Source organism: Microcaecilia unicolor, chromosome 14 (genome assembly GCF_901765095.1).
Source record: "Microcaecilia unicolor chromosome 14, aMicUni1.1, whole genome shotgun sequence".
Taxonomy (NCBI): domain Eukaryota; kingdom Metazoa; phylum Chordata; class Amphibia; order Gymnophiona; family Siphonopidae; genus Microcaecilia; species Microcaecilia unicolor.
In genome coordinates, this window is record NC_044044.1 from 34,037,411 (window position 1) to 34,059,197 (window position 21,787).

Sequence of the window (21,787 nt, forward strand, 5' to 3'; positions counted from 1 at the left end):
CCAACACCACAGGCACAAGCCCAACACCACAGGCACAGGGAAAGTCACCTGCACTGCACGGCAGGTACAAGCCCAACACCACAGGCACAAGCCCAACACCACAGGCACAGGGAAAGTCACGTGAACAGCAGGTACAACCCCAACGAGTTTCCCGGGCAGATTCAGTGGCCTATGCTGGTCTTTCTCTGCTGTCATTTGTGTTCAAGAGTATTTGTGCCTGTTTGCATTTGTATATGTGTGAGGTTATGAAGGGGTGGTGTATAAAGTGTATAATTCATCGTTTTTTTTAATTTAATGTACCACTTTTTTTGATAAACCAAAGTGGTGTACAATAAAATATTATAAAAGCAGAACTCCCATCATAAAATAGGAAAGAAACAATCAATTCAAACTCAGACAGAGGTTTACTACTCAGCACTGTACAGATGTGTAGGAAGTGTATATTTAAGTATGTTAAGTATGTGTATACATGTGAGCGTCTGAAAGGCTGCTGTACAGGGAATAGCTGTCTGTGTGTACATGCATGACAGGGAGCTGCACAGTCTGTGTGTGTACTTGGCATGTAAGTGTGTTTGTGATGTTTGAGGGTTTTCTGGTTAGAAGCTAGAGAAAGTTTATTAGTGAAGTTAGATTTTGTTACCGGAAGCAGGTGGTGTGACTCAGCCACCCAGAACCAGCAGCGGGAGATTTAAAAGTTGATGCAGCGCAGAAAAAAATAAATAGACTTAAAAAGAAATGACCCCCCACACACTTCCTGTTTGTGCAACCTGCACTGACATTTCCTCTCTCTCCTCTACGCTATTTCAACTTTTACCAACATTTCAACTGTTTTCATTTTTACAAAATGTAAGAAAAGTGAATCGATCCTATGTCATGGTGCAAGAGATCCTGAACCTCAACACACAAATTAGCAGTGCACCTCATTCCTACCCACCGCTCCCCCTCCTATTCCAATACCGATACCCCACACATGCACCTCATTCCTACCCACAGCTCCCCCCTCCTATTCCAATACTGATACCTCACACATGCACCTCATTCCTACCTCACCGCTCCCCCTCCTATTCCAATACTGATACCCCACACATGCACCTCATTCCTACCCCACAGCTCCCCCTCCTATTCCAATACTGATACCCCACACATGCACCTCATTCCTACCCCAAGTTCTCCCCTTTTATGCTTCTTTTAAGCTTCCCTTTTTTTTTTACTTTCCTAAGAGGAGGTTGGGAGAACCTTTAGGTATCACCTAGAATCAAGCAATGATGGGAAAAGGTGATGAATTCATGGAATGGCCTCCTGGGAGAGATGAAGTCTATCTGCATTCAAGAAAGCATGGGACAAGCAGGAGAAGCGATAGTACATGGGCGGGATGTGCAGACTGGATAAGCCAGATGTGGTCTTTGCCATCATTTTCTGTGTGTGTTTCTATGGTCTTCTAGGGTTTGCTTCATTCAGGGTTTTCACCCATTCTTTGTCCATATAGTTCAAAACATGGTGGTTCAGGTCTTGAGAGTCTGAGAAAGATGAGGCTGGAAGGAACCTCAGGGGGTCACCTAGAGTCAGAAAAGGTTTGAGCTGGAAGGCTCTCAGGAGGTCAACTAGAGTCAGAGAAAATGAGGGTGGGAGGGTTTGCATATCACCGGGACAGGATGGGACCCCGGGAGGTCACCTTGAGACAGAAAGCTGGGGTTGGAAGGGACCTCAGAAGATCATCTAGAGTCAAAGGTAAAATAAGAGGGGGTGTACCCAATATGCAAAACCAAAAAGCACAAAGGAATTGTCAGTCAAACAAAAATCCTTATAATTTTTAACAACATTTAAAAATCATAAGGACATCAATTGGGTGGGTCAATACAGAAAAATGCTCAATAAAATTCATCCTATTTAAACACTTTCAATCCAAAGCCTGACATGTTTTGGCGAAAAGGGGCTGTTAGGAGTGTCCAAACATTGAATAGTATAACCAGACACAACCCTAAATTCCCCTTACAGTATATATTTCATCTGCCCTTCAAAATATTGAATGATGAAGATGCTCCATGGAAAAAACTCAACCTCCCCTACAGTAAAAAGTCTTCCTAATGTCAAACCTCTTCCTCCCACGCTGGAGTCTGAGAATATTGTTAGGGTTTTTTTTTTCCCTGAAATCCCTGACAGTGCTAAAGAGTAATGGACCCAGTTCTCTAGAGAATATCTTCCTGTTTAGGTATTGGGAACACACCTTGGTAGAAATTCAGCACAAAAAAAAAGGAACCAATTTGAAAATCTGCAGCCAATGAGGAGAGAGAATCACTGACCTGCAAATACCAAAAAGAAAAGAATATAAATATCTCCTGGACGGTTATTGGTGATGCCCCCCCCCCCCCCACCCCACCCAGGAACTCCTCCCATGATCTCCGGGGCAGGACTGCACGCAGGTATCATAGCTGAAAGTCTGGTGTGGAAGCCACAGAGAGTTCAGTTCTGAGTCAGAGAGCTCTGGGGACTCGTATCATGGACAGGTAAGGTTGGGGGGTGGGGGGGGGGGGAGAATAAGGAGGTGTATACATGGGGTTTCTAGGTACCCGATATTAGCTCCCCATCAGCTTTTCTCAGTTTCTGTGGGTGCAACAGCTGTGTTTCACTACTGGTGTCTATTCATATAAATATCTATATCTTTCTATATCTATCTATCTCTATATATACCCCTATCTCTTCATATTATGCAGTGCTTATAGCATATCATATGCCTGTCTATGTAGCCCAGATTCATTTATATTACACAGTATCTATAGTATAGCATGCCTCTGTCTATCTCTCATATTCATTCACACTACAGTATCTTTAGTATATCATATCCCTCTGTCTATCTCCCATATCCATTCTGTATTCATTCATATTACACAATATCTGTAGTATATTATATGCCTCTGCGTATCTTCCATATTCAGTTATATTTCACAGTATCTTTAGTATATCATATGCCTCTGTCTGTATATCTCTAATATCCATTCTGTGGTATTCTATATCCCTTCCCTCTTGGGTCTTGTGGTGTCAGTCTAGTTTGTTTTTGTCATGTTGTCTTTTTCAGGTTGATTTTAACTTATATTATAAACCGTCTTGATATATAATTTTCATGTGAAAGGCAATGTATTACATTTTACATAATAAAAGAAATATTACACAGTATCTGTAGTATACACTGCATCCATTCATGTTGTACGGTGTCTAGAGTATGTCTATCCATATTATTAAATTCCGTCTATTATGTTCTGTGTGTCTGTCTGCATATCTCCCGGAGTGTATCTATTTGGGTCAGTGTTTGTCTATAGATTACTGTCTGTGTGTGTGTGGGGGGGGGGGGATATATTGATCTAGCATTAGTTGTCTGACTAATATTTGACGAGTTGTTTCTACAGCTCAATCCGGTTGTTGCTCACCTCGTAGTTTGCCTTCATCTGAAAGTGATAAGTGACGGCTGGGACCCTGCTCTGCCACTGATTGGCAAGGTTTAGGTGTGGACAGACCATGATATAAATAAATGGATTAACAGAAAGATGTAGAGATAGGTGAAGACACACAAAAGCATAGAAAGTCATGCATGCATACACACACACACACACACACATATATATAGACAGACAAACACTACAGGATTCGTGCCGGAATATGTATGAGAAAAGAGTCGAAGACTTGACTACGTACCTCCTTGAGGAGAAGGAGGGACAAGGGAGATACGATACAGACATTTAAATTCTTGAAAGATAAGAAGAAACAAAACAACCCTTTCCAGAAATAGGCTAAGAAACAAAACGAGAGGACCTAAAATTAAGATGAGGAAATAGTTTTCCACAGAGAGGGCAGTGGATGCCTGGAGTGCTCATCCATGGGAAATAATGGAGTCAAGAGCGTGGGATAAGCACAGATGACCCCTAGACAGCATGAAGATGTAAGAAAAAGTACAGAGCATTTCCACACAGTAAAACTTTCACACTTTAAAGAAAAAAAGAGGCAAAGACATCCACACGGACATAAGAGAGAAGGGAAGACACACAAAACAGAGAAAGTGATGCACGCATACATACAAAGACAGACATCCACACACACGAAAAGACACGAGGATGCACACACACAGAAAGTCATGAATATACACAACACATATGTACCTGCGAGTGGGGTACAAGTGACTCCAGCAGGAGACCCCATCTTCAGCCACTGTGTCACAAGTCTCCTTCAGTCTCAGCAATGCTCAGCTCCCACAAGAGAGCACACAGGACACGCCGTCCTCAGAGTAGATGCAGGGTACATGTATGTGTGCATGCATGTCTCAGAGTGTCATACATGTGTCTAGCGCTGTGAGTTTATTTCTCTGTACACATATCTTAGTGACACTCGTGTCTGGATGTGTGTATGTGTCTATCAGTAACTAGCTCTCTGTATGTGCTCATACAATGTACTTACACATGTCTCTCTATGTCATGTGCTATCTCTGTTACTGACTGGCACTTGCTCTCTCTCTGGGTTATTTTTAACCCTTTCACTGATGGGAAACATTTGAAAATTACACCTGCAAGTACTGCCACATCACTCAGAACAGAAGCTCTGACGGCAGCTGCAGCTCTCAGGCAATCTACCCACCCAGCCCCCAACCTCTGCTGCTTCCCCTTCTGGTCTTATTCTCAGCTCTCCTTTCTCCAAGTAGAAGGCAGGCAGAACTGTCAGGTTACCTGGTTCCAGGAGGGAGATTGTGGGCCAGTCCTGGATTTCCAACATCTCAATCTTGATATCAATGTGCAAAAACAGGGACAGCAAGTTCCAACCACAGCTGACCAAAAAGTCCTCCCTCCTGTGATGATGCCTCTGGGTTTGCAACATTTCATGTTGAGTTCCTGTAGGTCAGAAAAGAACTGAAAGTGGAAAAATTCTCTGTAAATCTCCAGTGTGCCATTTATGAGAAATAAAGCTTCTGAAGGAGAGGTGGGGACAGACAGAGGAGAGAAGGAAGATTTGACTTGCAGCTCTCTCCTCACCTTCCCCTCAGTCCCATGTGAAAGAGGCTTGAAGCGCCCCCTCTGGTCGAAAAGCCTTCTGTCAGCCTGGAAGCACAGACCCCACAGTCTGCAAACTGATTTCTTGAATACCACAGTGGAGTTTTTTTTGCCTGTTATTGAATCAATATCAAGGGCACTGGGACAGAGCCTCCACATTTCCCAGTTCCAGGAGAGAGAGTTGCTGACTAGTCTTGGTTTTGAATTTATTCCTATAGCGTTGAGGGGTTTGTAGCCTCTGACTGTGCCTTTGATCCTGGGGAACTGGGTTCGATTCCCACTGCAGCTCCTTGTGACTCTGGGCAAGTCACTTAACCCTCAGTTGCCCCTGGTACAAAATAAGTACCTGAATATATGTAAACCTTGTTGCAAAAACCTCCGAAAGGTGGTATATCAAGTCCCATTTCCCTTTCCCTTATGACATCACAATATCAGAAGTGAGCCAAGTATCTGGCAATCAAGCCATTGTGACATCACTGATGAGGTTGGCTCAGGCATTGGTGGAATGAGGCATTATGACATCACAGTATCAGCTCCAGTGGAGGAGTAGCCTAGTGGTTAGTGCAATGGACTTTAAGCCATTGTGACATCACTGATGAGGTTGGTTCTTATTGGTTGAATGAGTGGAGGAGTAGCCTAGTGCAGTGGACTTTGATCCTGGGGAACTGAGTTGGATTCCCCCTGCAGCTCCTTGTGACTCTGGGCAAGTCACTTAACCCTCCATTGCCCCTGGTACAAAATAAGTACCTGAATATATGTAAACCGCTTTGAATGTAGTTGCAAAAACCTCAGAAAGGCGGTATATCAAGTCCCATGATCCATAATGTATCAGGATGGTGCTGTTAGAAATCCAGGCCTGGCCTAAAGTCTTAGTCTTGAAACTAGGTAACTTGGCAACATATCTGCTGCGAACTGGTGTTGCAGAGGTGAGGGCTGACCATGCTGTGCTCGAGTGCATCTCTTAACCTCCTTTTCCAACCCCTTCCCCAGTCTTCTGCTAAAGAAAAAGAAGTTCCTCTACAACTACAAGAATCTGAGATGGGCCAAAGGCCGCCACGAGACCTACCTCTGTTACATTGTGAAGCGCCGGGACAGCGCCACCTCTAGCTCGCTGGATTTTGGCCACCTGCGGAATCGCTCCGGTTGTCACGTAGAACTGCTTTTCCTACGCCTCATTGGGGGCTGGGCGCTGGACCCCTGCCGGAGTTACCGCTTGACGTGGTTCACCTCCTGGAGCCCCTGCTATGACTGCGCCCGCCACACAGCTGACTTCCTGCAGGCAAACCCTAACCTGAGCCTGCGCATCTTCACTGCCCGCCTGTACTTCTGCGAGGAGCGCAACGCTGAGCCTGAAGGGCTACGCCGCCTGCACCAGGCCGGGGCCCAGCTGGGGGTCATGACCTTTAAAGGTAAGCTTGCAGGATGACCCCAGGGGCGTGTCTGGGAGAAACCTCGTCTCGGGCCTCTAGACAGGAAAGAGCAGAGAACAGCACGAAAAAGTGCATCACCTCTGCTGCACCTTCCAACTTTCAGTCAATGCCTCAAAGGAGCTTTTGTGATGTTCTGACGGTTTTCACCCATTACATCCAGCTTCAATTCTGCCATTGAGCTGGGAAGTTTCTAGTAAATATGCCAAAGTCCCCCCTCCCCCTCCCTATCTGTAAGGTCTTCTCTCCACTAGGTTGAAACGTTGTGAAGACCAGGCATCTGCTTATAAGGATTGTGAGGGGGATTCGACAGCCATATCGAATGCAGATTGAGGGGGGGGGGGGGGGCTTTGGAATACTCCAGGGCTCTTAAATGGTTTTTATTCCTTCTGCTTAAGCTTAGCCAAACTGAGTTTTACTCTCCCATGCCATTCTGCTCTAAGAAGCTCACACATACCTGAGGAAGAGGGTAAAGAGAGACCTCACTCAGCTTTCTCTGGTGACCTTATACTGAACTCACTGCCCCTGGAGATGTCACCTACTTCTGTTGCAGGGCTGGAGTGGGAACATATGACCAAATGTCTCCAGATGAACAGCGGAGCTGCCAAGTTATCCATTCCAGGAAGGAGGTTACTCTGTTATTTGTTGTCCCTGCTTCTCCACTTTGCTGCAGGGAATAGTTTGGACATTTTAGAAATCTCCCTCCTGGAACTGGTAATCTGAAAGCTCTGGTCAGCAGAGTCAGGTCTTTCCTGTAGCTCTGCTGCACCCCTGAACTGGAGGCTTTAATCTAGTGGACCTTTGAATTCATAGTGTACTAAGGATAAAACCAGGAGGGACTCAAGGAACATGGTGCTATGCTGCCCTCCTGTGGCCACTCTGAGGAATGGCAGCTAGAGGCCAAACTTTTCTGGGATTGAAAAGGACCTGACTTGACTCCGTTGATTCATAGTAACATAGTAACATACTACTACTACTATTTAGCATTTCTATAGCGCTACAAGGCATACGCAGTGCTGCACAAACATAGTAGATGACGGCAGAAAAAGACCTGCACGGTCCATCCAGTCTGCCCAAGACAAACTCATGTGTATACCCTACCCTGACCTGCACCTGTCCCTCCCAGGGCACAGACCGCACAAGTCCGCCCAGCAGTTTTTCCCGCCTCCCAACCACCTGTCCCGCCCTCCACCACCGGCTCCGGCACAGACTATATAAAAGTCTGCCCTCCCCTATCCTCGCCTCCCAACCACCAACCCCCCCTCCCCCCACCTGCTCCGCCACCCAATTTCAGCTAAGCTTCTGAGGATCCATTCCTGCTGCACAGGATTCCTTTATGCATATCCCATGCATGTTTGAATTCCGTTACCGTTTTCATCTCCACCACCTCCCGCGGGAGGGCATTCCAAGCATCCACCACCCTCTCCGTGAAAAAATACTTCCTGACATCTTTTCTGAGTCTGCCCCCCTTCAATCTCATTTCATGTCCTCTCGTTCCCTGGTTAATAATGACCTAGTAATTAACTAAATATCTTATCTGCTTTCTACAGACTATTTTTACTGCTGGAACACCTTTGTAGAAACAAAGCGGAAGAATTTCAAAGCATGGGACGGTCTTCACGAGAACTCTGTCCGGCTCAGCCGCAGGCTCCGTCGCATCCTCCTGGTAAGACGCATCCAGTGCCTCATACTTCTTTCAGGTCCAGAAGTTTCTCCTGGCCAAAACATTTATATTGGAAAGAGTAAACAAGCAATTCACACCCAGCCATTCCACTCCACTCATTATTTTATACACTTCTATCATATTTCCCCTCAGCCGTCTCTTCTCCAAACTGAAAAGCCCCAGCTGCTTTAGCCTTTCCTCATAGGGAATCTGGAAGCACCCAGAGAATTACATCGTATAATAATACAACACAGTATCTGTCCTAATAAACTTCATACGGTGTTACCAACTTGAAGGGTAACATAATTCTGTATCAGAAGTGACTTTAAAAGCTTTCTAACAATTTTATAATCTGTAACGGACTGTAGTTCAAAATTCTCCCAGTTGAACTATAGTCCATTACAGATTATAAAATTGTTAGAAAGCTTTTAAAGTCACTTCTGATACAGAATTATGTTACCCTTCAAGTTGGTAACACCGTATGAAGTTTGTTAGGACAGATACTGTGTTGTATTATTATACGATGTAATTCTCTGAGTGCTTCCAGATTTCTTGGAATTGTGAACCTCGTTGAACCAGTTTTTCCAGGTATATGCGGAATGGAAGAATAAATGTTATGCTCTGCTATCTTTTTCTTCACCTTTCTCTGCACCTTTTCTAATTCCACTATATCTTTTTTGAGATGTGGTTACCAAAATTGCACACAATATTCGAGGTGTGGTCGCACCATGGAGCAATACAAAGGCATTATAACATCCTTGTTTTTATTTTCCATTCCTTTCCTAATAATACCTGTATTTGCTTTCTCTGCTGCCGCAGCACATTGAGCAAACAGTTTTCAAAGTATTGTCAACGATGACACCGAGATCCTTTTCCTGGTCGGTGACTCCTAATTTGGAACCTTGCATGACGTAGCTATAATTCGGGTTCCTCTTTCCCACATGCATCACTTTGCACTTGCTCACATTAAACGTCATCTGCCATTTGGATGCCCTCAGGTCTCCCAGTCTCATAAGCTCTTCTTGTGATTTAACAGCTTTGAATAACTGTGTCATCAGCAAATTTAGGGACCCTTTTACAGAGCGGCGGTAAGCCCAACGCGGGCTTACCACTTGCTCTTCCAGGACTACCGTGGCCCAACATGGTCGCCAGTGGTAGGCCCACCCCGAGCGTGCAACATTTCTGGGGGCAAAAGAAAACCCCCAGAAATGGCTTCCACGGCGGTAAGGTTACAGGCGGGTTAGCACAGGAGCCCTTATTGCCCAGGATCAGAGAGGATTAAAGGAAGACTTTCTGAATCTGCTCTGTTAAAGCAAGCAGGAGGAAGAGGCAGCACTCAAAGAATTTGCTTCCACCCCCACAGGAACCCTGCAGGAACTGCTTCCACCCCCACGGGAACCCTGCAGGAACTGCTTCCATCCCCATGGGAATCCCGTAGCCTCGGAGATTCCCGCAAACCCCATTCCCGTGCAGATCTCTAATTCAAACCCTGGTCTCTCTGGTCCAGTTTTTGTTTGCATATTTCTGTTTCTAATTTGTGCTTTGTTGTTCTGTATCTGATAAGGATCTGTCTGGGTTCTGCCTGTATGACAGCTGGTGTATGGTTTCTGTGCAGAATTCTCAGACCAGCTGGTTCTGTTTTTCAATCTTGGGGGGGGGGCGGTTTCTCTTCACTTTATATCATTTTCCAATCTTTCTTTTTCTCCTCACTTTGTTTTCCATCGCTATGCTCACTCCCTGTCTTTATCCTCCCCCCCCCCCCCAGATGCTTCTGTATCTGCTGGCTCTTGTCTTGCAGGGAGGACAGTCAAGAAGAGACAGACAGAATGTCACATGGATCCTTTCGTGCCATCTCGCAGGTCTCTCCATTACTACTGAATTTCTCTCTCTTTCTTTTCAGCCCCTTTATGAAGTCGATGATCTGAGAGATGCTTTTAATGTTATTGGATTGTGATCTGAAACTTCAAGCAGATCTGCGAATCCTGAGAATCAGAGCCTTTGACTGTGAGCAGCTATGGGAACAGTAACACTGCAAAACAAGTCTCTGGGGGCTACTGAAAAGCTTTGCCAATTGATGTCTTTCCTGCTTCTTCTCACTTTGATATTTTTCTAAATGAACAAATAAATAACTTTTTTTTTTTAATTTTGTAAAGTGCTTTGAATAACTAAAGTTGGAAGTGTGGTAAAGCAAATTTTGTAAATAAATAAAACATGAAGCAGCACCTCTTGCTGGTAGAGGGTGGAACAGCAGGCGCTTCAAAGCATTAAATACAGAGTTTTGTAAAATGCTTGTAATCTTTGTACAGAAATAAATCTTTATATTTGATCCTGCCTTCTTAGACTTTGCTCAGACTTGGGTGATCTAAAATGTTAGGTAAACAAGACAGTTACTAAAATCAGAAGAATCTTCTAAATATGGTTTTCCTGATTTGTGCTGTTTTCATGTGCTTTTACCTGGATGCAGGGAGCTCTGATGAAGATTTGTTAGCACTGTTTGAAGGGATAAATATTTGCTTTCTATTTACTCAACCAGATTCCTTTTGGGACACTTCACACATTATTAAAGTTTGGAGTACCTCAAAGTCTCTTCTCTCTCATCAAATGCTTGTGAGAGAGGAGACAGTAGTCCTAGCACCTTTCCCTGCCCCCCTGGGCTGCAGGTCCCCAGAGGAGGAGGGAGGAGGGTGCTCAAAACTCAGCACAACCCCCCACCCCCACCCACCCCAGCATCTATACCTTTACTGTGACAGAGAGAAGTGATTCACACCTGGTCACAGATTTTCAGTTCCCAGCCTCAGGTGTAACTCCCAGCACTTTCTCATATCACTTTTATTTCTATTTATAAACTATCCTACTGAATCATAATAATTCAAAATAGTTTACAAGCATTAAAAAAAAAATTAAACAATAACAGAATAAGAATCAAGGATCAGAAAGAAAGAAAATCAGGGAATCCTGAAATGTAACCATTGTCTATATTACTAGAATTTTATCTATGAAGTGATTTTCCCCCTCCACCACCACCCAGGAAGTACTACACTGCTACATGTAAAGCAAGAATACAGCACAGATAACTGAAATTATATCTTCTCATAAAAAATGTGGAAAAGTATTTTTTCGTGGAGAGGGTAGTGGATACTTGAAATGCTCTCCCGCGGGAGGTGGTAGAGATGAAAACAGTAACGGAATTCAAAAATACATAGGATAAACACAAAGGAATCCTGTTCAGATGGAATGGGGCCACAGAAGTTTAGCAGAGATTGGGTGGCAACACCGGTAACTGGGAAGTAAAGCTAGTGCTGGTCAGACTTCTACAGTATGTGACCTGAATAAAAGGCCCAAGAGCTGGTCTTGACGGGCCCCGTTAAACGAGGGCTGGGCCCGTTCGAGTCAGCTCTGCTTGGGCACGAGCAATGGGAAGGGGTCAGAGGCCATGGGGGTGACGCGTGCGAGGAGGGACGCGATGTGAGCGGCCTGTTTAAAAACTGCTCACTTGGCGGGCCTCGCAGGGGGCCGCTATTGGCGGATGGCAGCGTGGGGGGAGATTAAAAAGAGCTCCTCCGAGGATACGGGTGTTGTCCCGTTGCTCGGAGGCAGTTTGCCCACCCTCCCGCCCTAGCATGGGGTGTGGGGTTGGGAGGAAGAGGTAGGAGAGGCAGTTTTTCTTTATTCCAGCAGATGGCCTGGGAGTTTTTGTCACAGCAGCAAAAAGAACCAATCAAATCCCGAGCTACAGGAGCTATGGCTCATGGGGGCTGAGCCAGGGCGTGACAGGCGGGTCGGGCGACCCGGAAGATGTATGGAGGTCCGCACGGATCAGGGCCCTTGCTGGTAGGGCGGGGCCCTGGGAGATGCCGACAAAATTGCCGCTTTGCTAATATGGTGAGCGGTGGAGGGGGGGGGGCTAACTGTTGTTGTTAAGCCTGGACATATGTAGCTCGGGGTAGGGGGGGGAACACATTGTTTATTCCTGTTTATTCATATTAATGAAAGTTATGTAATACATGGTTAATAACGCAAGCTGCGGCCTATGGTTACCCAACTCTAGTGTCAGAGAGTTATTAGAGGGGGGGGGGGGAACAAGGGCTAGAGGGGGGTAAGTGGGGTCGAATGGGGTCCCAGCTCCAAGGTTTAAATGGCAAGGACAAATCAAGGTCAGGTATAAAGTAGTTAATCTTGTTGGGCCGACTGGATGGACCGTACAGGTCTTTATCTGCTGTCATCTACTATGTTACTATGATACAGGTAAAGCAAAAACAGCACGGATAACGGAAGAGCAGATCTTTATCAGGACTACATGCAGGCGTCATTACTGATACAGGTCAAGCAGGAAAACAGCACAGATAACTGAAGCTAGAACCTCTATGAAAGCTCTATGCAGGTATTACACTGATACATAAAGTAGGAATACTACTACCACTACTTAACATTTCTAGAGCGCTACTAGGGTTACGCAGCGCTGTACAAAATAAACAAAGAAGGACGGTCCCTGCTCAAAGGAGCTTACAATCTAAAGAACAAAATGTCAAGTTGGGGCAGTCTAGATTTCTTGGGTAGAGGTGTAGAGGTTAGGTGTCGAAGGCGACCTTGCAGAGGTGGGCTTTAAGCAGAGATTTGAAGATGGGCAGGGAGGGGGCCTGGCATATGGGCTCGGGGAGTTTGTTCCACGCGTGGGGTGAGGCGAGGCAGAAAGGGCGGAACCTGGAGTTGGCGGTGGTGGAGAAGGGTACTGAAAGGAGGGATTTGTCTTGAGAGCGGGGGTTACGGGTAGGAACGTAAGGGGAGATGAGGGTTGAGAGGTAAGGAGGGGCTGCAGATCGAGTACATTTGTAGGTTAGTAGCAGAAGTTTGAATTGAATGCGGTACCTGATCGGAAGCCAATGAAGTGACTTGAGGAGGGGGGTGGTATGAGTGTATCGGTCCAGGCGGAAGATAAGACGTGCAGCAGAGTTCTGAACGGATTGAAGGGGGGATAGGTGGCTAAGTGGGAGACCAGTGAGGAGTAGGTTGCAGTAGTCAAGGCGAGAGGTAACGAGAGAGTGGATGAGAGTTCGGGTGGTGTGCTCAGAGAGGAAAGGGCGGATTTTGCATGGACAGCAGAACAGTGAATATAAGATTAAATGATCCAGCATCAATTGACTACAGCACTGAGGAACTTGGATGTAAAATCTAAGTGGACCTGAAATTCCTTCTGTGCACTGTCCTGGTGCCTATTATAAGAGCTGTCATTTATTTATCAATAAACCTCGTGGACCTCCTCCCAGAAATGCCAAAAGATCATGCTGCAAATTTCTGAACCTACACTTCCCCAGCTGTAAAGGACTAAAGTACAAGCTGATACACTCCACCACCTTCTCCTACATGAGCACGAAGCTGTGGAATGCATTACCAACTGCCTTGAAAACTACTGCCGAAATAACAAAATTTCGTAAATCTCTGAAGACACATCTCTTCAACAAGGCATACAAAGAGAACCCATAATCCACAAAATACCTACGAATCCACCAGCTTTGACAGTCCACCTTCTATACTAACCTTCCTAAAACCTTCCTTATCTTTTCAGTTACTTAACCCTGACTTACCTATAATGAATATGCCATAACAAAACTCTGTAAGCCACATTGAGCCTGCAAATAGGTGGGAAAATGTGGGATACAAATGCAATATAATCAATGGTGATAAGTCATCTGGACTACTGCAACGCACTATACACGGGCTGCAAAGAACAGACTATCAAAAAACTCCAAACTGCCCAGAATACTGCCGCCAGACTCATATTTGGAAAACCTAAATATGAAAGTGCAAAACCCTTGAGAGAGAAACGTCACTGGCTCCCACTTAAAAGAACGCATTACGTTCAAGATCTGCACGATTATACACAAAATCATTCACACAGAAGCCCCAATCTATATGCTAAACCTCGTGGACCTGCCTCCAAGAAACGCCACAAGATCATCCCGCAAATTTCTTGACCTGCACTTCCCCAGTTGTAAAGGACTAAAGTACAAGCAGATGCATGCGACCACATTCTCCTACCTGGGCACGCAAGTGCGGAATGCACTGCCTACGGACCTGAGAACAATCAGCGAAACAACTATCTTTTGCAACTCTCTTAAGACATATCTCTTCAGCAAGGCATACAATGAGAACTAATAGCCACAATAATCCACACGACAATCCACTCAATTAAGATAACTCATCTACTATAGCTACCTAAATCACTCCTCTCTTTCGTCTACCCTAATTTAACCTCTACACGACAATCCACTCAATTAAGATAACTCATCTACTATAGCTACCTAAATCACTCCTCTCTTTCGTCTACCCTAATTTAACCTCTACACGACAATCCACTCAATTAAGATAACTCATCTACTATAGCTACCTAAATCACTCCTCTCTTTCGTCTACCCTAATTTAACCTCTACACAACATTAAATGTATATGTCACTTTGCAATGACAGTGTTAACAAAACTCTGTAAGCCACATTGAGCCTGCAAATAGGTGGGATACAAATGAAATAATTAATTAATTAATTTGTGGCATTTATACCCCGCTCTTTCCTGCTCGATAGCAGGTTCAGTGCGGCTTACACAGTATGGTACAAAGTATCACAAAAACAATACAAAGTATGCTACAAAGTATCACAGAGACAGTGCAAAGTATGGTACAATGTATCACAGAGAAACATAGTTATATAGAGTGGGACATTAGTAAAAGCCCTCTTCAGCCTCATGTTTGATATTTCTTTCTAATGGATGTAGAGGGGCTTTTCTGTTTTTCTTTCATTATTCCCCTTACCCCTCTCTTTCCTCCTCTTCAGTCCCATAGCCCTCCTGCCTCTCCTTCCCCTCCTCCCATTTCTTAACAGTTTAGCTCAGGTGGTCCCAACTGCTAATGGGCCAGTCCCAGTCTGGAGCCAGCCCAGCTAGTCTATAAAGCCGCCTCCTGCTGCCCACTTTGGCCTTGGACCCACCTGAGCTCCAGCACAGCCCTGGTCATGCCAGTGTACCAGACCTGCCCTGGAGATCCAGGTGTGGATTATTACTGGAGCCCCCAAGCTCAGGGCAGCACTGGGGAGGCTGGACCTGCCTCAGCACAGCAGGGAGAGCAAAGTTCAGGTAAGAGAAGGAACCAGCCCCCTCCCATCCCACCCACACCTCCATTTTTCAGCTAGGAGTCTCTTTATGTTATTAGAGGGAGGGGGAAGGAGGGTCTATGTATATTTAATGAGGGTTATAGTGTGAGAGTCCCTCTGGGTTATGAGGGAGTCTCTGTGGGTTATTTATTTTCCAAACTTGTATCCCGCTTAAAAACTAAGCAGTTTATAAATACAAACAAGGTGGAATGTGTCTCTTATAATGAGGAGTTAAGGTGAGACAGACCCTCTGGATTGTAATGAAGGCATCTCTGGGTCCTATGAAGGACTGCGTTTTCTAGGGAGGGAGTCTCTCTGACCAATGTTGGATTAGTCTCTGGGTTATAGGGAAGCATTTCCATTCTGTTATGGGAGTACTTCTGGGTTACTGAGGGGTGAGGTGATATGATAGAGGTGTACAAAATAATGAGTGGGGTACAGCGGACTGATGTGAAGCATTTGTTTACACTTTCTAACAATAATAGAACCAGGAGACGCAAGATGAAACTAGAATGTGGTAGGTTTAAAACAAATCGGAGACAGTTTTTCTTTACTCAGCACATAGTTAGGCTCTTGAACTCATTGCTAGAGAAGGTAATGACGGCAGCTGGCCTTGCTGAGTTTAAAGGGGGTCTGGACAGATTCCTGAAGGAAAAGTCCATTGATCGTTATTAAATTTTGGGTTTTTTGCCAGGTTCTTGGGGCCTGGATTGGCCACTGTCAGAGACAGAGTGCTGGGCTTGATGGACCTTTGGTCTTTTCCCAGCGCAGCGGTGCTTATGTAGGGATGACTTCCCTATGAAGAAAGACTAAGGAGGCTAGGGCTTTTCAGCTTGGAGAAGAGACGGCTGACGGGCTGAGGGGAGACATGATAGAGGTGTATAAATTAATGAGTGGAGTGCAACAGGTGGATGTGAAGCATTTGTTCACGCTCTCCAAAAATACTAGGACTCACTAGGGAGAATGCGATGAAACTACAGTGTAGTAAATTTTAAACAAATCTGAGAAAAGTTTTCTTCACCCAACGCGTAATTAAACTCTGGAATTCGTTGCCGGAGAACGTGGTGAAGGCGGTTAGCTTGGCAGAGTTTAAAAAGGGGTTGCACGGTTTCCTAAAGGACAAGTCCATAAACCACTACTAAATGGACTTGGGAAATATCCACAATTCCAGGAATAACATGTATAGAATGCTTGTACGTTTGGGAAGCTCGCCAGGTGCCCTTGGCCTGGATTGGCCGCTGTCGTGGACAGGATGCTGGGCTCGATGGACCCTTGGTCTTTTCCCAGTGTGGCATTACTTATGTACAGTGAAGGAGAAACTGGGTGTCTGGGTTGTAGTGAAGACGTTTCTGTGTTATAGGGAGGGAGTCTCATTGATAAAGGGAGGGGTGTTTGGGGGCTGTGCAGCACATTACGATTTATCCAGAGAAGCATAAAAAATGAGGGTAAATAAATATCATACAGCCTATCCAGTTTGCCCATCCACACCAAAGACATTTACAATTTTTATTTGATGTATTTGTTGCATTTGTATCCCACATTTTCCCACCTATTTGCAGGCTCAATGTGTCTTACATAGTACCGTGATGGTGATCGCCAATTCCCGTAAGAGAAATACAGAGTGGTCTAGTGTTAATGTTCATAGATGACATATTAAGTATTCAAGGAGAGAGAGTTAAGTTTTGTCCTGGTAAGAGTTTCGATAGTGTTGCAGGGTTCAGGTTGGCTCATTCTGGTATGCCTTTGTGAACAGGTTGGTTTTTAACGATTTCCGGAAGTTTGTTAGGCTGTGCATTCCATAATTGTGTGCTTATATAAGAGAATCCCTTCCTCTCCCTCAAACATCCTCTCTGTTTCTCCCTTCTAAGCTATTGATTTATGTATCTTGGGGTGTCCATCAAACATATAAAACGCGAGTGACCGTACTCACCCACAAATGCGCAGTAGAGACTTCCCTCTCTGTCCCGCCCCCGCGTCAATATGTGATGACGAGGGCGGAACAGAGAGGGAAACTGCGTGAAGGGGAGGGAGGGAACCGCTCCCCCCCCCCCAAGGTCGCCGCTACCTCTCCCCCCACTCGGCCCAGGCCCTCTCTTCGCTATTGAACTTACATCGCTGAAAACGCAGCAGGGCAGATCAGCTGAGCTCCCGTCGGCCTTCCTTCCCTACCTGTGTCCCGCCCTCGCTGACGTTACATCACACGAAGGCGGGACACAGGCATAGAAGGAAGGCTGATGGCAGCTCAGCTGATCTGCCCTGCTGCGTTTTCAGTATTGTAAGTTCAATAGCGAAGAGAGGGTCCGGGCTGGGTGGAGGGGGGCAGAGGCGACAGGGGGGGGAGGGGAGGGCAGGAGAAATGTTGGACATGGGAGTTATCAGAAGGAGGGGGGCCTTGGAGCTGGGAGGGAGGGACAGAGGGCCTTGCAGCTGGCAGGGAAGGAGGGGGCCCTTGGAGCTGGGAGGGCAGGCAGGGGGCCTTGGAGCTGGGATGGGGGGAAGGAACGGAGGGGGGCCTTTGGAGCTGGGACGGCATGGGGCCTTGGAACTGGGAGGGCAGGCAGGGGGCCTTGGAGCTGGGATGGGGGGAAGGAACGGAGGGGGGCCTTTGGAGCTGGGAGGGAATGGGGCCTTGGAACTGGGAGGGCAGGCAGGGGGCCTTGGAGCTGGGATGGGGGGAAGGAACGGAGGGGGGCCTTTGGAGCTGGGAGGGAATGGGGCCTTGGAACTGGGAGGGCAGGGGCCTTGCAGCGGTGAGGTGGGGGGAGGGGGCCCTGGAAAACCCCCATACCAATACTCGCCCGTTTTAACGGGCTTAATGGCTAGTTTACCCATAAAGCAGGGGTCCTGTCAGAACAGGGTTCACCTTGGTAAAGACTGAAACTGGAGAAGTATATAAGGTTGTCTTTTTGCGTTTATGTAACACTTTTTTAAAACTAAAGTTCAACCCAAGATGATTTCCAAAATAATCAGATACACACAAAAAAATACATTGGCATTAAAATATTTTCATTTTTATACATCTTTTTTTCCTTCCTGTCCTTCCCCGCTTGAGAAAGACATACATTGACCTTTCTTTTATGTGAAGAGAGAAATCAATTATCGTCATCCAAAACTTGACTGACTCTGCAGATATTTGGGCAGTGACTCTCAGGATCTGCTCTTTGCTGTTTATGATTTTACTGTTGTAATACAGATTATTAAAGTCAGTTTATACAATAATATACATTAGTCATTTATGAACTAATTTGACTTCATAATAATGTTGTGTGTGGGGTGGGGAAGGGAAGATTTTGGAAGAGCCTTCAGAATCTGGGTCTGAAAGTGACAGAAATACAGAGGGCAGAAGAGCAAACCCAGAGAGAAAGTCCCCAGGTTCTGATGCTGGTCCAGATTATCTCTGCTCAGATTCTGCTTCTAACCTGGGACTTTTCCTGCTCATCCTTTTGTGAGAAGTCTTTAATTTTCTCTCTCTGCTCTTTGGGAAATGTGCATCTCTTCTGTCTTTGCATTTTGCACAGTCCAGGAGGAAATGCATTTCTGCTTCTAACCTGGGTTTAGGGCCCCCACAGATTTTCAGGGCCGCCGAGAGACTGGGCCAGGCCCGGGACAAGACCGCCCCGGGCCCTCTCTCCGCCCCTGGGCCCTCTGCACTGACCTTAAGCGCCTCACCTTCGAAAGCGCAGCAAGCAGCGGCAGACCACTCCTTCCTTCCGTGTCCCGCCCTTGCAGAAGTTACATTAGGCGAGGGCGGGACACGGAAGGAAGGAGTGGTCTGCCGCTGCTTGCTGCACTTTCGAAGGTGAGGCACTTAAGTTCAATGCCAGGGAGCGACAGAGGGCGGGCGGGCCGGACTGCGGCGGCGGTGGCACCAGGCCCCCCTCCCCCCCCCGGAGGCCCGGGCCCGGGGAATTTTGTCCCCCCTGTCCTCCCCTCTCGGCGGCCCTGCAGATTTTGCTTCTCCAGGATTAGAGACAGTTTTTCCTGCTCATTCTTTAATTTTCTCTCTCTGCTCTGTGGGAAATGTGCAGCTCTCTTTGCATTTTGCACAGTGCAGGAGGAAATGGTTATGTTTATTTTGAGATTTACTATATCTTTTTTCTGACAAGTAGGTCAAAGCAGTTTACAGATTAATGTCTAGCATAAGACAGGAACACCAAATAATCAGACATTTAGAAAGAATAACGAACAACATCAGGAGAAGAGAAAGTAAAAAAACAATAATAAAAATGTTTTTCTGTTTGTCCACTGTGGGTCTCTTCTCTGGCATTCTCTTTAATCGACCCTGTATTACTCTCTTCCTTGCCTTGCAGGCTGGCCCTCAAGCTCCTTGGCATTGCAAGAGGTGTCCTCTCCCTCGCAGGGCCCCGATTCATCCACCACCCCCCATGCTGGGTCCCCTCCGGGGCAGGTAAAAGTGCAGACAGAGAGGAAGGGAAAGCCGGGGAAGACCCGAACTGTCTTCAGTCAAGAGCAGCTACTCTGTTTGCACCAACGCTTCCAGCGGCAGCGCTATCTAACGCCGGCCCAGATCCAGGAACTGTCCCAGGAACAGGCGTTATCCTACAAACAGGTACGATGGCTGGCTCTCATCAGGGAGCGCTCCTGACAGGCCTCAGTATCTCATATATAAATCCAGCCCTGCTGCTGTCTCCTGGGACTGTATATACTTGCAATACTACTCTTCAGTCACTAGGTGTCCTTGCAGTAAACTTTACACATGGAAGACGTGAAGGGAAAGGAAAGGACTGAGCCCTGACATTCATTCCCATCACCTTTATTAGTGTCTTTTCTGTATTTGGCAGGTAAAAACCTGGTTTCAGAATCAGAGGATGAAGCAGAAGAGATGTCAGAAGGGCAACATCTGGCTGGGGAAAAGCTACTGGCTGGCTCAGGTAAGCAAAGAGGGGGGTGTGAGTTAGCATCAGACAGTGCTGGAATCTGCTCCTTGACCTGCCCTGTCCAGAAGTAGAGACAGGTTGAATGAGCGGGGGGAGCGAGAGTGGCGTGAGAGCGGACTTCCGCCAGAGCTGGCAGAACTCCGTTTGGGGGAGCGGCTGCTCCCCTGGCACCCCCCCTGGCTATGCCACTGGCCCTGTCCCAGGCTGAGGGCAGACACAAGTCTAGAACCAGCCACCCTTAGGGAGGCCCATGAAAAAGCCCGAGAGTGGGCCGGCACAGCAACTCCTGCACAACACACAGGCCTTGAGAGTGGAGGAGTGGCCTAGTGGTTAGGGTGGTGGACTTTGGTCCTGGGGAACTGAGTTCGATTCCCGGCACAGGCACCTCCTTGTGACTCTGAGCAAGTCACTTAACCCTCCATTGAGCCTGCCATGAGTGGGAAAAGTGCGGGGTACAAATGTAACAAAAAAAAAAAAAAGAATCACAGGGGAACCATCTCTTAATTAAACAGATGTACAAGTTCTGGAGGTGAGACGTTGGAAGATTATCGCAAGTTTCAAGAAGCAGCTCAAGGGTAAAATCCTCAAATATGGGCCAGACACTGTATATGAACTATTGTTCCCCCTCTTAGCACATCAAGCCCCTAATTATCAGTAGCAATGAGACAAGTGATGTTGGCTGGTCCCTGACCCCCATGTCCCACCAGCATCAACAAGACAGTGCCATGTTTGGGTCAGAACAAGAATCTCCTTAGCCCTGATCCTCCGGGTCCCAAGACCTTGACGATCCCAATAGGAAAAAGTTTTTCATTATTACTCATATTATAATAAGTGAGAGACACTTGTCTGTCTGGCTAATAAATGAGACTAGATCTGTCCTCCAGAAACTTATCCAAACCTTTAAAAAAATTGTCTAGAAGAAGTAGCCTAGTGGTTAGTGGACTTTGATCCTGGGGAACTGAGTTCAATTCCCACTGCAGCTCCTTGTGACTCTGGGCAAGTCACTTAACCCTCCATTGCCCCTGGTACAAAATAAGTACCTGAACATATGTAAACCGCTTTGAATGTAGTTGCAAAAACCTCAGAAAGGCGGTATATCAAGTCCCAGTTCCCTTTCCCTTCCCACATGTAAAACCTCAGAAAGGCGGTATATCAAGTCCCAGTTCCCTTTCCCTTCCCACATGTAAAACCTCAGAAAGGCAGTATATCAAGTCCCAGTTCCCTTTCCAGCAACCAATTTGCTAATTTGTGTCTTGCTAAAAACACTTTTCCCTATTGCTTTGATAGAGTGAATCTTTCATCGTAGCACAGCTTGAAAGAAACAACTGTACAAAGCACTTCAGTATTTTACAGACCCCGTTCTCGCTTCAGATTAAAGAACCCCAAACCTGTTTCTCTTCTTAGAACAACCATTCCATCCCTTTTTTTCTAGGCTCCACCAAACTCAAATCATTTCAGTAGAACAGAGAAACCTCTCTCCCATTTGCTGTCAGGATAACTGTGATGTCATCTTCCAGGATCGCCGTTTGTAACGGTCTCTCTGCATTCTGTTTTAATCTTTTAGGCTGTGGAACATGGAGACACATTCTCAACTTTGTCCACAGGATACTCAGTCCCTGCTGCAGCCACT

General features: G+C 46.2%; 2 protein-coding genes across 2 annotated transcripts in view; both read left to right on the forward strand.

Moving 5' to 3' along the window:
* Positions 1–21,787, forward strand: part of FOXJ2 (forkhead box J2) — a 584,760-nt gene that overhangs the window by 483,117 nt on the left and 79,856 nt on the right. The gene's annotated exons all lie outside the window — the stretch shown is intronic.
* Positions 1,373–10,368, forward strand: LOC115457694 (single-stranded DNA cytosine deaminase-like). The gene is made up of 4 exons (XM_030187251.1): positions 1,373–1,389; positions 6,021–6,439; positions 8,008–8,123; positions 10,021–10,368. The coding sequence occupies exons 1-4, from the start codon at positions 1,373–1,375 to the stop codon at positions 10,072–10,074; spliced, it is 606 nt and encodes a 201-aa protein (XP_030043111.1). The 3' UTR covers positions 10,075–10,368.